At 41.9% G+C, this 16,833-nt stretch overlaps 1 protein-coding gene across 1 annotated transcript in view; it reads left to right on the top strand.

Annotated features, from left to right (window-relative positions):
- The first annotated feature begins 11,931 nt into the window (after positions 1-11,931).
- Positions 11,932-16,833, top strand: part of UNC13D (unc-13 homolog D) — a 72,289-nt gene continuing 67,387 nt past the window's right edge. The window contains exon 1 of the mRNA XM_075279090.1: positions 11,932-11,997. Coding sequence (XP_075135191.1) covers positions 11,932-11,997 — 66 coding nt within the window. The remainder of the gene's footprint in view (positions 11,998-16,833) is intronic.

The raw sequence follows: 16,833 nt of genomic DNA, 5'->3' as shown, positions 1-16,833 counted from the left end.
AACCACGGATGTTCCCAGTGGCCTAACTAGGAATGACGGGGACCCAAGGCGAACATTTGACATGGCCCCCCCCAGACCCCTGACCCACCCCGTGCATTCCTGCACACACTATTATGCGCAATAGTGCCCCCTGCACAAAGTATTATGCCCCATAGTGGCCCATGCACACAGGATTATGCCCCATAGTGACCCCTGCACACTGTATTATACTCCAATGTGGACCACCCATGAACAATTATTATACTCTGGGGTCTTTTCACACCATGGAGAGGATACAAACATTAAAAAAAACACTGTTATTTACCTCCCCCTGGCTCTGCAGCACTCCCCGCAGATCTCTTCACTGTTGGACCAGATGTCACCTGACCCAGACCGGCATCACAATGCAAAATGACACTAGCCTGGGCCACGTGATGTCTGTGGCGTGACTAAACAGGCCCGAAGTCTGCTGGAACCCAGGAGAAGGTAACAGTAACAGAGGGGTTTTTTATGTTCCCTCACCTCCCCTGGCCCAGAGATCATTATATTCTGGGGTCTGAAAAGAGCCCAGAGTATAATGATATCAGTGTTTGTAAGGTTGTCGGGCCCACGCCCTCACTTACCGATCCTCACTCTTGCTCACAGCTGCCTCCGCTTCCACAGAACGGGAAGCGCAGGAGGCTGGGAGTATGAGTAAGGTTCGATAAGTAAATAGAGCCCGCTACATGCTGGGGTTACTCCAGCAGGTCTGGCCTACTAAAAAAAAACAAAAAAAAACACATCAGGGACCCGCCGGGCCCCCTAATGTCCCAGGCCCTGGGGCAGCTGCTACCCTGGTAGTTACACCCCTAGTTGTTCCTAGACCTAGACAACTGGATATTAGCATCTATGGTTAAGAGGAGGGCTGCAATCAGATCCAGCAGGGTCTTGGCTTAACAGAAGATAAGAGGAGACTAAGTCTGCCTAGAAACCAGAAGTCACTGTCAGACAGAACTGCAGTCACTTACTGGGACTTGCTAAAACCGAGTGAGTAACCAAGTAAAAGCAGATACAAACTCACACTACAGTCTTTAGGCTTCCATTATGAGTTCTGGTATTTTTGACAGCAATGGTCGTGTAGGTTTACCTTCCACTCCACCTTCTAATTTACTATTTTAGGGTCTACTTTATGTTTTTAGTTTTTCAAAGCTTAAATTGCATACAATTCAGGAAATTTTCACTAAATTGTTTTAATATTGAGCAGCACACATGGATCAAGATGTTCCAAAGTGGTTGAAATTGTCAGATTATGAAGACAATTGTTTGTGAGTTTTTTTGTTCATTGGCCAGTAAGACACCCTGGTGGTCTTGAGTGGAGGGCAGATACTATATGCTCTCAGGATATGTTGATAGGTAGATGTCTCAAATGTCACACAGTATTACAACAATAGATCTTTGGGATATACATATTACATAAATCCCACCAATTAGTCTTCCCATGTCACAACTGACTACAGAACTGTTGTGAAATTGCATCAACGACATGCAATATCCTTCGAGATATAGAGTAGCTTTCACTTCTCCATTAGTCCACCAAGTGGAACTTCTCTTCTCTTTCAGACATCTATTACTTTGACTCTTGGATGATACATGAGCATTTATTTAATGGTTTATCCATCTTTAGTGCACCTAGTGTCACTTGGACCTTTGCATATCAACCCCAGAAGATAGAACCTTCCATATAACTGGTCATGGGGAAGAAAGTGTTGAAGGCATCCCACCATACAGCCCATGAAGATGAGAACATCTGCACTTACTGAACTCTAACATTGTGACTGGATGCTATTTGGACGTGTCTCTCGTAGTAGTGTGTTGAGGTAAGATAAGAAGGTCCATTCATTGACTGAGACTAGTTGAGAGATAAACACCATGTCTTAGAAAAATTCTATGATGCACCTTTATCAATATTTTGCTATATTTAGATTGTACTTTATGTTTTCCTGTACATCGTACGCTAAATTCGCATTGCCTCCGTCTGCAGTTCTGTAACCTCTGATCGTACGAATAGCCAACCACCAGCTGACACCACGTCGGACTATTGGGCACTTTTGGTATCCACTTAGTGACATATCTGGCAGATCTACAACAAAGATGAAGGGCCTTGGGTTCAGAGTTCATACTATGAAGTCTCTGTTGGCAATTCAAATTTGTAGCGGAGAATTCAGCAATATTCTTGCCATCCAAATAAGAGACCCCACACATAGTTGGGTCCATCAGGAACCTTCCGTTTTCTGCCATACATCAAACTTAGCAGAGCAATTGTGTTTTAGGTTATAAAAATGTGAACAGAGCTTTACTCAATTAGAACCCAGTGGCAAGTCATGTGATTGACAACGGACTAGAGGTAAACTGTGGAACCAGCATTGAATTACCACTTATGTCATAGTATGTACACCGTTGGAGAAAACAACACAAAAAAAAATTAGAAACCTTACAAAAAGTGTATTTGCAAAGCCATGGAGTCTTTTGCTTAAATATACATTGTGAAATATTGCTAGGAGTAGATTTACCTGTGTATTCCTGAGCGGCCACCATATTTACATTCTTGACATAGTAATAGCACGGTAGATGTCAGGAAAGGGTTAAAGACTGAAATGTTACACAAGACTACCATGCGTGGATTGCTATTTTTCTGTTAATAAAATCTATACATTTGAAATGTATCCGCTTGAGTGCCAAGTTTATATGGATTATTGATGGTGAAGTGGAACCATACTGGAGCGCCATAACCACACCTGGTATATAGTATGGAACAGAAAGGGATTCTATAATGTACTATAATGTAAGGAGTCCTGCTCTCCAGACCAGATTCATTCCAGGAAATGTGGCCAATATGTGGCCCTGATTTTCCAGATCATATTTGCCTGTGCAGGAGGCCTAAATGGAGTAAACATTCCTCTGAAGGTGTAGAGCATGTATCAATAGGTTTTCTAAGTAGCAATTCTTTATATCTTCATATATATATTGTTTTGTTCTTTCACTAAAAATAGGAACTGATCCCAGCTAAGGACTGAAGAAAGTGGTTTCTGACCTTAGATTCGGACTTCCCATTTTGGTTACAAATATGGAAGGAGGACAAAGATGAGATTATTATATGTGCTTTGTCCTGATCACATCACAGGTTTATTTTCTTATACTTGTATTATGTCATCTTTCAATCGATTTAATAAAAAACATATAAAATGAGTCCGTCCTCCATAGATGGGGGGGGGCATTCCTCAGAGCTCCGCGTCATCGCTGGGAGGTAAGGAACGCCCCTTCTGACAGTACAGGGCTATGTTAGAGTACTGTTGGGAGTGGGGGTGTTCCTTACAGCCCAGCGATGATGCTAGACTGTCAGAAACGCCCTTCTGACAGTGGAGAGATATCGGTGCCGCAACTAACAGCTGGGTCACATAATGGGAAAGCAGACAGTGTGCTGAATTCAGTGCACTGTCAGGTTTCTAGCGGTATATTAAACTGCATATGCATGACAACATGAATAGTCCTCTTTAAGAATATATATATATATATATATATATATATATATATATATATATATATATATACTAGCTGGTACCCACGACTTCGTCTGCGGTGATTGTAGTAGTGGGTATATACAGGCGCGGGTAAGGTTTTCGTACTGTGTATAAGGTATGGGATATGAAATGTAACTTTGTATCTTGTTTTTGCTGTAATTCAGAGAATACGTGAGACTTTTGTGTTGAAGTTAATTTGTATTGGAGCTGCTATATATACGGTGTTGTGAGAAACTTTACATAGTGTCTTTGGGACAGAGGTATTTGAAGTTAACCCTTTCCCGCCGATGGCATTTTTTGATTTTCGTTTTTGACTCCCCTCCTTCTACACCCCATAACTTTTTTATTTCTCCGCTCCCAGAGCCATATGAGGTCTTAATTTTTGCGGGACAAATTTTTCTTCATGATGCCACCATTAATTATTCTATATAATGTACTGGGAAGCAGGGAAAAAATTCAAAATGGGGTGGATTTCAAGAAAAAATGCATTTCTGCGACTTTGTTACGGGCATTGGTTTTACGGCGTTCACTGTGCAACCAAAATGACATGTCCCCTGTATTCTGTCTTTCGTTACGATTCCGGGGATACCAAATTTATATGGTTTTAGTTACATTTTGACCCCTTAAAAACAAATCCAAAACTGTTAAAAAAATTTTTTTTTAAAAGTCGCCATATTCCGACAGCCGTAACTTTTTTATACGTGCATGTACGGGGATGTATAGGGTGTCTTTTTTTGCGGGGTCAGGTGTACTTTGTAGTTCTACCATTTTCGGGAAATGTTATTGCTTTGATCACTTTTTATTCAAATTTTTATCAGAATCAAAACAGTGAAAAAACGGCGGTTTGGCACTTTTGACCATTTTTCCCGCTACGGCGTTTACCGAACAGGAAAAATATTTTATAGCTTTGTAGAGCGGGCGATTTTGGACGCGGGGATACCGAACATGTATGTGTTTCATAGTTTTTAACTACTTTTATATGTGTTCTAGGGAAAGGGGGGTGATTTGAATTTTTTATACTTTTTTTTGTTTGTTTTTAATATTTTTTTACTTTTTTTCAACTTTTTTTTTTGCATTTATTAGACCTCCTAGGGGTATTGACATGGGTGGGCGGTGTCGCGGATTGTCAGAGCGGTGGGGGTTGGCAAACATGGCTGCTCCGGAGCGTTAAAGAGAGCCTCCTGGAGTATCGTTAAGGTGAGGGGCAAAGTGGTAAAGTATATGTATATGTGATTGTGTGGGGTTAGGGGCGAAGCTGCAGAGGGCAATATGAATTTTGTGGCTTGCTATGGTCCAAAGTGTGTGAGATTGCAGAGATGGTGATGTGAGTTTGGGGTTTGTGGGGGTCCTGGGAAAAACGTATGTGCGCTATTGTGACGAAAAGTAGCCTATTGCGCAATGGGGTGTATTAACTATGTTTGTGGAAAATTTCAGCCAAATCGGTCAAGCGGGTTTTGCGTGATTGACTAACAAACATCTGAAAAGCCAAAGCCACAAACATCCAAACTCACAAACTTTCACATTTATAATATTAATTAATAGGATATATATATATATATATATATATATATATATATATATATATATATATATGTAGATTGTGAGTCCCATATAGGGATCACAATGTACTTTTTTTTCCCTATCAGTATGTCTTTACTGTAGAATGGGAGGAAATCCACCTAAATACAGGGAGAACATACAAATTCTTTGCAGATGTTGTTCCTGGCGGGATTCAAATTCAGGACTCCAGCGCTGCAAGGCTGCAGTGCTAACCACTGAACCACCGTGTTGCCCCAAATATATATATATATATATATATATATATTCTTAAAGATGCATGTGCAGTTTTATATATCGCTAGAAAACCGACAGTGCGCTGGATTCTGCACACTGCTTTCCCATTATGTGCCGCAGGGCTGGAGATACCGGTGCTGTTAGTTTCGGCACTGATATCTCTCCAGTGTCAGAAGGGCGTTCCTCACATTCTAGCGTCATTGCTGGGCTGTGAGGAACACCCCCTCTAACAGTACAGGGCTATGTTAGAGTACTGGTGGGAGTGGGGGGTGTTCTTCACAGCCCAGCGATGATGTTGAGCTCTGAGGAATGCCCCCCTGTCTATGGAGGACTCATTTTATATATTTTTTTTATCAAATCAATTGAAAGATGACATAAGACAAGTATAAGAAAATAAACCTATGGTGAGAACAGGACAAAGCACACATAATAAGCTCATCTTTGTGCTCCTTCCATATTTGTAACCAAAATGGAAAGTCCAAATCTATGATCAGAAACCACTTCTTAAAGAACAATTTCTTTCTGTCCTTAGCTGGGATCAGTTCCTGTTTTTAGTGAAAGAACAAAACTGAGAATTGATCTCTTGAACTCTAGCCCGACCCTTCCATTCACTGAGCCATAATCATTACTGATTAATTGGTTTTAACAATCCGGGCCAGCGATGGGAAAACAATGTGATCCTTTATATCTGGCAGACACAGTACCGGCTAAGCTGACTGTCACTTCCTTGCTGTTGGCTTCTGTCACTACCTCTCCCATGTAATAGGCCTTAAACTTGTTTAAGTCTAAGGCCCCACATTGCGTTTTTTTGAGACAAAGACAAGAATGGCTACAAGTGAAATGGAAAATACAGCGCCTTGCAAAAGTATTCATACCCCTTCAATACTTACAACCACAAACTTAAATGTATTTTATTGAGATTTTAAGTGATAGACCAAAACAAAGTAGCAGATAATTGGGATGTGGAAGGAAGATGATACGTGGTTTTCTAAATTTCATCAAATAAAAATCTGAAAAATGTGTATTCACAAGCTAAACTGAATCTTCGCCTCTGATTGACATACTCCTGCCACCCCCTCCCCTGCTGCTGACAGCTTACACTATTCTGTACAAGCTGCAGTCTCCCTTCTAGGAGGGACACTCAGTTCAATTAAGGCTAAGACCCCAAGTTGCAGAAAAGCAGATTTTAATTGTCTTTCCTTAGGATACAAGGCTCACTCAGGGGTCTAACTTCCAGTAAATCTATGATCAGCAGTTAGAGGCAGTCAGGCACAGAACAATAGATTCTGCAGTGGTTGTAACTTTTACTACACGTAAGGGCTCGTTCACATCAGCGTTCTCCTCTCCGTAGTTCAGGTTTCCGTTTCCTGCCTAAAACAGAGGCAGGAGACGGAAACCTGCAGGAGTCTTTCTCACCCATTCATTTGAATGGGTGAGAAAGCTGTCCGGCCGTGAGCGGCGGTGAGCGTTTTGTGCTCTCCGCCGCGAAACCGGGTTTTATAATCCGGACACACAGTCGGACATGCAGTACTCTGTGTCCGGATTAAAAAATCCGGTTTCGCGGCGGAGAGCATAAAACGCTCACCGCCGCTCACGGCCGGACCCAGTCTATGCTTTCCGACTTCTGGCATGCAGAAGACGGAAAGCACAGAACGGAAAGTAGAACGCAGGTGTGAACCCAGCATAATTCTGTTTCAGTCACTTGAGTGGGATGAAGCTACAGGAACCCTGACTCTATTGCTTGTCACTGACAGTATGCTCAGCTTTCCCATTGCTATTCTACTCCTAAGACGTCTCATAACCTTCATAGGACATTATTAACTTTTGAACATATGTGTCTCTCATCTAGCGCCCCAACTCATACTATCTCCCTCATCTATGGCATGCTCATGGAGGATTCCGCCAGCCGTTTACCAGCATTCATGGGTCTCATTCCCACTGGGAATCAAACCAAATCAAATAAGCTTTATTGGCACGTCCGAATAGATATTTGGAATTGCCAAAGCAAGTAAACTGAAGGGGGGGGGGGGGGTGATTTGAGGTATAGTAGTTTTTGGGGTCTCATCTTCTCCTTAGTTGGTGGCAGGTGAACACATATTGGGCAGTGATCTCCACAGTTGACTCCTCTTCTCCCAGTAGGATGTAGAATTTCCCACCATATCTTGCAAAGCACAGGAGACAAACTATAAGATCCTCTCTAGATGATAGAGTCCCCTCTTTTCTTCATTAGATTTACCCCTCCACTTCAGACTGATGCTGAAGATGTAACATCGACCGGGGCAGGATGGTGCACGTCTGGTGGGGATGTAAACTCCTATGTCTCTTTTGATCTGATGTCTATCGTATTATTCAGACGGTCACTGGTATTGACTTAGCAGATGACCCTACTCCATGGTTTTTGTTCCTGAATTTAGTATTTGACTCTGCCGCAACAGAGCCTTTATCTCCCTCCTCCCCCTGTGTTCCTTCCCTACTCCCTATCAGCCATTTCTCATTCTCCTAACCCTCCCCACCTCCCCTGACCTACCTCTCCATGTATTCCCTTTCTTCTTGATGTCTTGTTTGACCTGTATTGGCATTATACAAAAATTTCTAATAAAATTCTTAATGATAAAAAAAAAAAAATTATCTTTGACATCCCCTGTAACAGAATGGAAACATGCAAGTGCTTATTTTATGTTTTCCATTTCCGTTTCCGCAACGTGGGCCCTTAACCTAAAACCATTCAGACAGATTGTCAAAGTAAGTATATGTGACTCAGGGGAGGCGATATTTACTTAATGGGGTCATGAAATAATCTGGCATTATCCAATATTAAGACATGAATGTTTACATGTAAGAAGAAGAGCATTAAACAATATATATTCTTATTGCATTCTGCAAAATTTCATTGCACCTCATCTATGTAAGTGTAAAGTATCTGATAAAACAGTTGCATAGTGGAGGATGGAATAATATATAGTTTTGGTTTAGAAAAACGTTAGTGGTCTCCACTTTACGAAGATGTCTCTGGGCAGCATAGACTGCCACTAGACCAAACACTTGTAGCAGTACCCAGAAGAACCAGCACCAATATCTCTTTAAAGACCTATAGTTACATAGTAGTTGAGGTTAGATGAAGACATCAGTCCATCAAGTCCATCCTATAACCCTACAGTCCCCTACAGTGTTGATCCAGAGGAAGTCAAAAAACTCCGAGGCCCATGCCAATTGCCCTATTTCAGGGGGAAAAAAATCCTTCCCGACTTTAATCTGGCAGTCAGTATAAAACCCTGGATCAACGTGTCCTTAAAATCTAGAACCCATAACCTGTAATATTGTTCTCTTCAGGAAAGGCATCCAGGCCCTTTTTGAACTTGTTCAGTGAATCCGCCATCACCACTTCCTGGGGCAGAGAGTTCCAGAGCCTCGTTGTTCTTACTGTGAAGAATCCCCTTCTATGTTTCTGGTGAAACCTTCTCTCCTCCAGACGTAGAGGATGTCCTCTTGTCACTGTCACTGGCCTAGGAGTAAAAATATCCTTAGAAAGTTCTTTGTATTGTCCCTTCATGTATTTGTACATTGTTATTAGATCTCCCCGTAGACGTCTTTTTTCTAAACTCAATAACCCCAAAGTTTGTTAATCTATCGTTCTACTCCAGTCCACCCATTGCCCTAATAATTTTGGTTGCCCGTCTTTGCACTCGTTCTAGTTCAATTATGTCTTTCTTGTATATCGGGGCCCAAAATTTGCGCTCAATATTCTAAGTGTGGCCATACCAGTGATTTGTATAGAGGCATGTTTGTATAGAGAACTATGTTCTTGTCATAAGAATCTAGACCTCTTTTGATGCATCCCATAATTTTATTTGCCTTGGCAGCAGCTGCCTGGCACTGGTCACTAAAGGTAAGCTTGCTGTCCACCAAAATCCCCAAGTCTTTTTCATTGGCAGTAATTTACTATTAAGTACATAAGCATACATTTTATTACGTCAACATTAAACTTCATTTGCCAAGTCTCCGCCCATGCTTCCAGTTTCCTTAGATCCCCTTGTAATATTCTACTATCCTCCTCATTATTGATTACCCTACAAAGTTTAGTATCATCTGCAAATATGGACACCCTGCTTTGTAAACTCTCTACCAGGTCATTAATAAAGATATTAAACAGGAGAAGACCCAATGCTGACCCCTGTGGCACCCCACTGGTGACCGTGACCCAGTCTAAATATTTATCATTAACAAGTACCCTCTTGTAAATTTACAACCAATTACAAGAACAAATGAAACAACCAAAGGAAAAAAAAACAGAGTGCGAGAAACACAGTCATAGTGTGAAAGTGCTGACTAAGGTGCAAAGTGTCTGTTATATAATCCTAACCCAGAAGCCATGTAATAGTCATATTTATGACCCTGGCACTAAGATTTCGTAACATTATGACAAATCTGGTGTAAGCAATTCCTGCCAGTAGTTAGGAAGAGGGCACCACAGAGTCACATTTGTCTCCTATGACACTCACTGGAAACCATTGCGGAAAATTTTAGTGGTGCCATCTTGATCTATTGCTTTCGATAGCTATGCTTGTTGTGGGGTTTCCTGTTGACATGCTATGCTATGTTTCTTCGTCATTTCTCACACACGTGGGCTGTTATAATGAATATATTTGACTATGATCTGTGAAACATAACTGCATACTGGAAATGTTGAACTTCATTGACTACATACAATATTGTATTCACCGTATTTCTCTATGCCAGGGGTACTCAACTACTTTTAGTAAACGTCCGTTGACCGGAGTCCACCATCAAGTAAAGGTCTGAGCTGAAGACTTCCAATATTTACGGACAAAGAGACACGTCTGACTATAAGACACACATGAAAAATTAGGAAAAATATTTCCTAATGTGGCATTATACTGTGGGTGGGGCACGAGGAAGGATTATATGGTGGGTGGTGTAGTGTTGTAGTGAGGATGGAGGTCTTCTGGAATAAGTCCACTATGAGATGGTTACTCTTGTAGATCAGAACACTTTATTCCATGCTCCATCATGGCTCCCTGTCTAACAACTCCTCCCCCTAAGCTCAGCTCCTCCTCCATTACTACCTCACTGTTGCTAGGCAGACAAAGCAGAATAAGTAAGCAGAACAGAACATACAGAACTTACTTATAACAACATCACAGGTGGGGGCACTAAGGAGTTTTATATAGTGGGTGTGGGCACTAAGGAGTATTATATGGTGCATGGGGGCACTAAGGAACATTATATGGTGCATGGGGGCACTAAGGAACATTATATGGTGCATGGGGGCACTAAGGAACATTATATGGTGCATGGGGGCACTAAGGAGCATTATATGGTGCATGGGGGCACTAAGAAGCATTATATGGTGCATGGGGGCACTAAGGAGCATTATATGGTGCATGGGGGCACTAAGGAGCACTATATGGTGCATGGGGGCCCTAAGGAGCATTATACAGTTTGAGAGGGTATTAAGGAGCATTATATTGTGCAGTATAATTTGTCATTTATTCATTTATACTTCTGCTTTTTCTTAGGAGTCCAGTGGGCTGTCCTACTTAGTAATTGACAGTCTTCTCTGTATAACTGCATACAGAGATAACTATCAGTCATTTTGTAGGACTGACAGCTCTAATAAAACTATACATACTGTATATCAATCTGCTCTGCTCCTCCTGCCTTATAACATGCTGCCTGCAGATTGACTGCATGTTCATACAGATTCCCTCTAAGGAAAGAAAAGCAATAGAAAATCGTGTGACCAAAAGATAGAATAAAAGTCATCAATATAAATGAACTGGATTAAGTTACCTACGTTTCCAGTCCAGCTGGTACCCACTGTAAATAGTGTGGGCTCAGTTCCAGAGTCTGCACCCCATTGGAATAGAGCACATCTACCATACATGAACAATGATTGTTGGTGTACGGGGGCTGCCATAGAGTTTTTGCTACTGATTCTGATTTTGACCGCAGCTTTGTTCCTGGATATTGTTGCTGCCTTGAGTTTTTTCACGTCTTCATGTTCCCTGTCTTTGCCATATTTGTCTCATAACATAATTTACATATATATTTTTGTGATGGCAGAGATAACCTTTGTACAGTATTTGCATCTACTGTGGCAATTGTATGTACATCCCACTACTTGTATTTAACCCCAGCCAGATTCTAGGTTGGGTTTTGTTTCTTTCCTATTGGTTGACTATGAGGGGTTAAGGTGATTTGGGGCATTCCTCCTCCCCTGTGAAGTCTATGTCAGTCCGATATATCATACACATACTGCTTCACTTCCTCGCAACAGATAAAGTTGTGGTTTCCTCTTTGAAACTGTAACATGATGAGAGACACTAGAAGAGCGAGGACCAGAGCTGCCAGAAATAAGATTATTGTGAGAACCCAGTATATGGCCATCATGGAGGGAGGTGGGGTGCACATGTCCTGAAGAGCCTGGAAGACTCTAGTCATTGAAAACAAGACTTAGATGTGTAGCCTTGTGTGAGGGTGACTGATCGCAACTATTTATTAGACCGGTGACAGTACATTGGATATTTGGGCAGGACTAGGCCCAATGAAATCGAGTCTATAGAACATTTTAGGATTACATATGGATTCCCTGGACTCTCCAGACTTCTCTAGTGATGATTCACCACCCGAAAATAAAGACTCACAGGTAACTTATTCATTTTCCCATTATTGCTCATTTTTTCATTTGTATATTTTTATAATAAGTTTATTGCACTTTGTATGAAGAGTGTATGTACCATAAAATCAGTTCCTATGTCTATATGGCTTTCTGGAGAAGGTGACCACCAGCTCAGGTTGTCCCAGTCTGACTATATTCATTAGATCAAATTGGGTCAAACTAACATGGGCCTCCGCCTGTCTTCTTACAGTGGATATTGGGGAAGGCCAGTGAGATTGACATGAAGTCTGTATTTCAACATGTTTCTGTGGAAGATACTTGTAGGCCAGCTACTGAATAAGACAGGAGCAATGCACTGCAATACTGAAGTATTGCAGCTATTGGGGCTGCTTGTATAGAAGGACGTTCCTGACAGAGTGTCAGAAACGCCCTTCTGACTGTGAAGAGCTACAGCACCGAGACCGCTAGCTCTTCACCCGGGGCACAGATCGGGAAAGTCGACAGTGCGCTGAACTCAGCGCACTGTCGGCTTTCCAGCACTATATAGAACTGCCTGTGCCCCAGACCATGAAAGGTGCTCTTTAAAACCTAGAGTCCATAACCTGTTATATTTTTCTCTTCAAGAAAGGCATCCAGGCCCTCTTTGAACTTGTTCAGTGAATCCGCCATCACCACTTCCTGGGGCAGAGAGTTCCATAGTCTCGCTGTTCTTACTGTGAAGAATCCCCTTCTATGTTTCTGGTGAAACCTTCTCTCCTCCAGACGTAGAGGATGTCCTCTTGTCACTGTCACTGGCCTAGGAGTAAAAAGATCCTTAGAAAGTTCTTTGTATTGTCCCTTCATGTATTTGTACATTGTTATTAGATCTCCCCATAGACGTCTTTTCTCTAAACTGAATAACCCTAAGGGTGCATTCACACTACGTAACGCCAGCGTGTATCACAGCCGTACACGCCGGCGCTACAGCAGGTCTGCCGAACACTTCCCATTCATTTCTATGGGAGCCGGCATGCAAGCGCTCCCCATAGAAATGAATGGGTAGTGTTCGGCAGACCTGCTGTAGCGCCGGCGTGTACGGCTGTGATACACGCTGGCATTACGTAGTGTGAATGCACCCTAAGTTTGTTAACGTTTAGTGCTCCATGGCCATGTCTTTCCCCATACAGTCCTGTGCATGAACTATTGGGGCAGATACAGTACTATAGGAGATGTCAATATTGGGGACATACTCAGTAAAGCTAGATAGTCAGCATACAGTGTTGGCCAAAAGTATTGGCACCCCTGCAATTATGTCAGATAATACTCAGTTTATTCCAGAAAATGATTACAAGCACAAACTCTTTGGTATTAATATCTTCATTTATTTTGCTTGCAATGAAAAAACACAAAAGGGAATGAAAAAAAAAGTCAAATCATTGATCATTTTACACAAAACTCCAAAAATGGGCCGGACAAAAGTATTGGCCCCCTCAGCCTAATACTTGGTAGCACAACCTTTAGACATAATAACTGCGAACAACCGCTTCCGGTAACCATCAATGAGTTTCTTACAAGGCTCTGCTGGAATTTTAGACCATTCTTTGGCAAACTGCTCCAGGTCCCTGAGATGTGAAGGGGGCCTTCTCCAAACTGCCATCAAGAGATCTCTCCTCCTCCCCCACAGGTGTTCTATGGGATTCAGATCTGGACTCATTGCTGGCCACTTTACAAGTCTCCAGTGCTTTCTCTCACCACCATTTTCTAGTGCTGACCTGAAGTGTGTTTTGGGTCATTGTCCAGCTGGAAGATCCATGACCTCTGAGGGAGCCCCAGCTTTCTCACACTGGGCCCTACATTATGCTGCACAATGTGTTGGTAGTCTTCAGACTTCATAATGCCATGCACACGGTCAAGCAGTCAGTGCCAGAGGCAGCAAAGCAACCCCAAAACATCAGGGAACCTCCGCCACGTTTGACTGTAGGGACCATGTACTTTTCTTTGAAGGCCTCTTTTTTTTTCCCTGTAAACTCTATGTTGATGCCTTTTCCCAAAAAGCTCTACATTTGTCTCATCTGACCAGAGAACATTCTTCCAAAACGTTTTTGGCTTTCTCAGGTAAGTTTTGGCAAACTCCAGCCTGGCTTTTTTATGTCTCTGGGTAAGAAGTGGGGTCTTCCTGGTATCCTGCCATACAGTCCCTTTTCATTCAGACGCCGACGGATAGTACGGGTTGACACTGTTGTACCCTCGGACTGCAGGGCAGCTTGAACTTGTTTGGATGTTAGTCAAGGTTCTTTATCCACCATCCGCACAATCTTGCTTTGGAATCTCTCGTCAATTTTTCTTTTCCGTCCACATCTAGGGAGGTTAGCCACAGTGCCATGGGCTTTAAACTTCTTGATGACACTTCGCACGGTAGACACAGGAACATTCAGGTCTTTGGAGATGGACTTGTAGCCTTGAGATTGCTCATGCTTCCTCACAATTTTGCTTCTCAAGTCCTCAGACAGTTCTTTGGTCTTCTTTCTTTTCTCCATGCTCAATGTGGCACACACAAGGACACAGGACAGAGGTTGAGTCAACTTTAATCCATTTCAACTGGCTGCAAGTGTGATTTAGTTATTGCCACCACCTGTTAGGTGCCTCAGGTAAGTAACAGGTGCTGTTAATTACACAAAGTAGAGAAGCATCACATGATTTTTCAAACAGTGCCAATACTTTTGTCCACCCCCTTTTTATGTTTGGTATGGAATTATATCCAATTTGGCTTTTTGACAATTCTTTTTGTGGTTTTCCATTGAAGACAAATTAAATGAAGATATTAATACCAAAGAATTTGTGATTGCAATCATTTTCTGGAAGAAAATGAGTATTATCTGACAGAATTGCAGGGGTGCCAATACTTTTGGCCAACACTGTATATGTAAGATTTCAGTGAAGGAGATATTTATAAGAGCAGAACTATTTATAAGGGGTATATAATTGTTAAGTGGGCTATTATTTATAAAGTGGGCTATTTTATATAGGGGGAAATATTATATGTAAGGGGACTGTTAGTGATAATGGGGACTATTATTTACAAGGGTAACTATTATTTCTCAGAGAGTTAGTTAATAAGGGGGAACTATTTATAAGGGGACAGTATTATTTTTAAGGTGTGACTGTTATTGATAAGGAGGAACTATTACAGATGAGGGAGATATTATTTAAGGGGGGACTATTACTGATACGGGGCATTATTTATAAGCAGGGACTATCATTTATAAGGATCTATTACTGAGAAGGGTGTATTATTATTTATGAGCAGGGACTATTATACATAAGGAAGCGCTATAATAACTATAACTAGAATAACTGATAAGGGGATGCAAAAATCTGTTAGGTGATACAAGGGTGGTCATTTGAATTGTGTGTGGTGAAATGGAGGTTGTTGCTACTGTTTTGGGATCAGAAAGGAGGCTTTATTAAAAGGGTTGAGACAGGAAGTGCTGAACCACATCGTATGGTATGTTTCCGACTTACGTCGAAATTCGGTTTACGCCGCCGCGTAAGAACAGATCAACATTTTTAGAAAAAGTGTGATTCATTAACACAAGACATGAGGAAATCCAGATTTGATGTGAATCGACTATTTCCCGAAATTCGGATCAAATTCCACTTCTGCAGCTTCAATTTACTCATCTCGTATTATCAGTCAAAGACTGAGTGGTGGGGCACGATGCTGATATCTGTTAGGCCCTAAGGACGTAGATAGAGTTTAAATTGCGACTTGCCTACAGAACAGAACCAAAATGGCGGACTGTCTCATTTAATCCGGGTCAGCTGAGGGGACCCTCATTACTATAAGGTCTGGTGTTTTTTTCTCTGTTAAAACCGCCTTGACCGGGCCTGGTCGCACCCACTGAAAACGCAATCGTTACGCCACTGTCCACAGCCAAGACCTAGGACTAACTGCAGGAGTCGAAAAATACTGCAGTAGCTTAACCCCTCAGGATAGCCCCTCCCCCCTCGGAAACCCCACCCCGCAACCAGGGCTGCTCCTAACTACCGTTCATTATTACACATAGGAAGCCTATATGTGATGTGCTACAATATGATGCAGCACTTTGCACTGGAGATCAGAGATCCTAGGTTCAAGTCTAGGACAGGAAATAAGTAAAAAAAAAATAAAAAAAATAAAGGAAAGGAAAACTTAAAAGTATACACTTCAATTGCATCTCAGTTGTTTCATTTCAAGTCCAATGTGGCGACATTTAGAGCCCGAATCATGAAGATTGTGTCACTGTGTGTTTTTAAAAAAAATTTAAAACCTTTTCTGGGGTGGCCGATTTGAGGGAACACTCTTCCTTCTTGCAATTTCTGTACAGCAGTAATGTAGAGTATGTGCACATTATGATGGCTATGATGGAGTACAGCCCCCTTGTTTAGAGGCCAGGGAGTGACACAGGAGAAGCCCACAGCGCATTATCTCTATGTACAAAGTTGCTAATATCTTGCCTTATCTAGGCCTCCAGCAATACAATACAGCATTCATTGAAGGGGACTTCCACTAAAGATCTCTTATCCACAAGATAAATGTCTGATCATTGGGGTCAGACTGCTGGGATCTCCAGTGATCATGTGAATCGGGCCCCACGTGATTGCAGCAGTGGTGGTCCACATGGTCCTTTTCTATGGTAGTGCTGGAGATTTCTATTGAAGAAGTCCCATGAAAGTGAATGGAGCCCTGTCTGGGCCTACTCATCAGTGCTCTATTCCAAGGATCTTTGCGTGTGTCCTGATGTTCTCCGCTGGCAGACACTTTTTTCCTATCCTATAGAAGTGTGTTCATGTGCTTAGGAATTACAGTAGTTGGATCACGATAACCAGTTATTCAAAGGAAAT

This window comes from Leptodactylus fuscus, chromosome 6 (genome assembly GCF_031893055.1).
Source record: "Leptodactylus fuscus isolate aLepFus1 chromosome 6, aLepFus1.hap2, whole genome shotgun sequence".
NCBI classification, from domain to species: domain Eukaryota; kingdom Metazoa; phylum Chordata; class Amphibia; order Anura; family Leptodactylidae; genus Leptodactylus; species Leptodactylus fuscus.
This window is presented reverse-complemented; position numbering and strand designations above follow the sequence as displayed.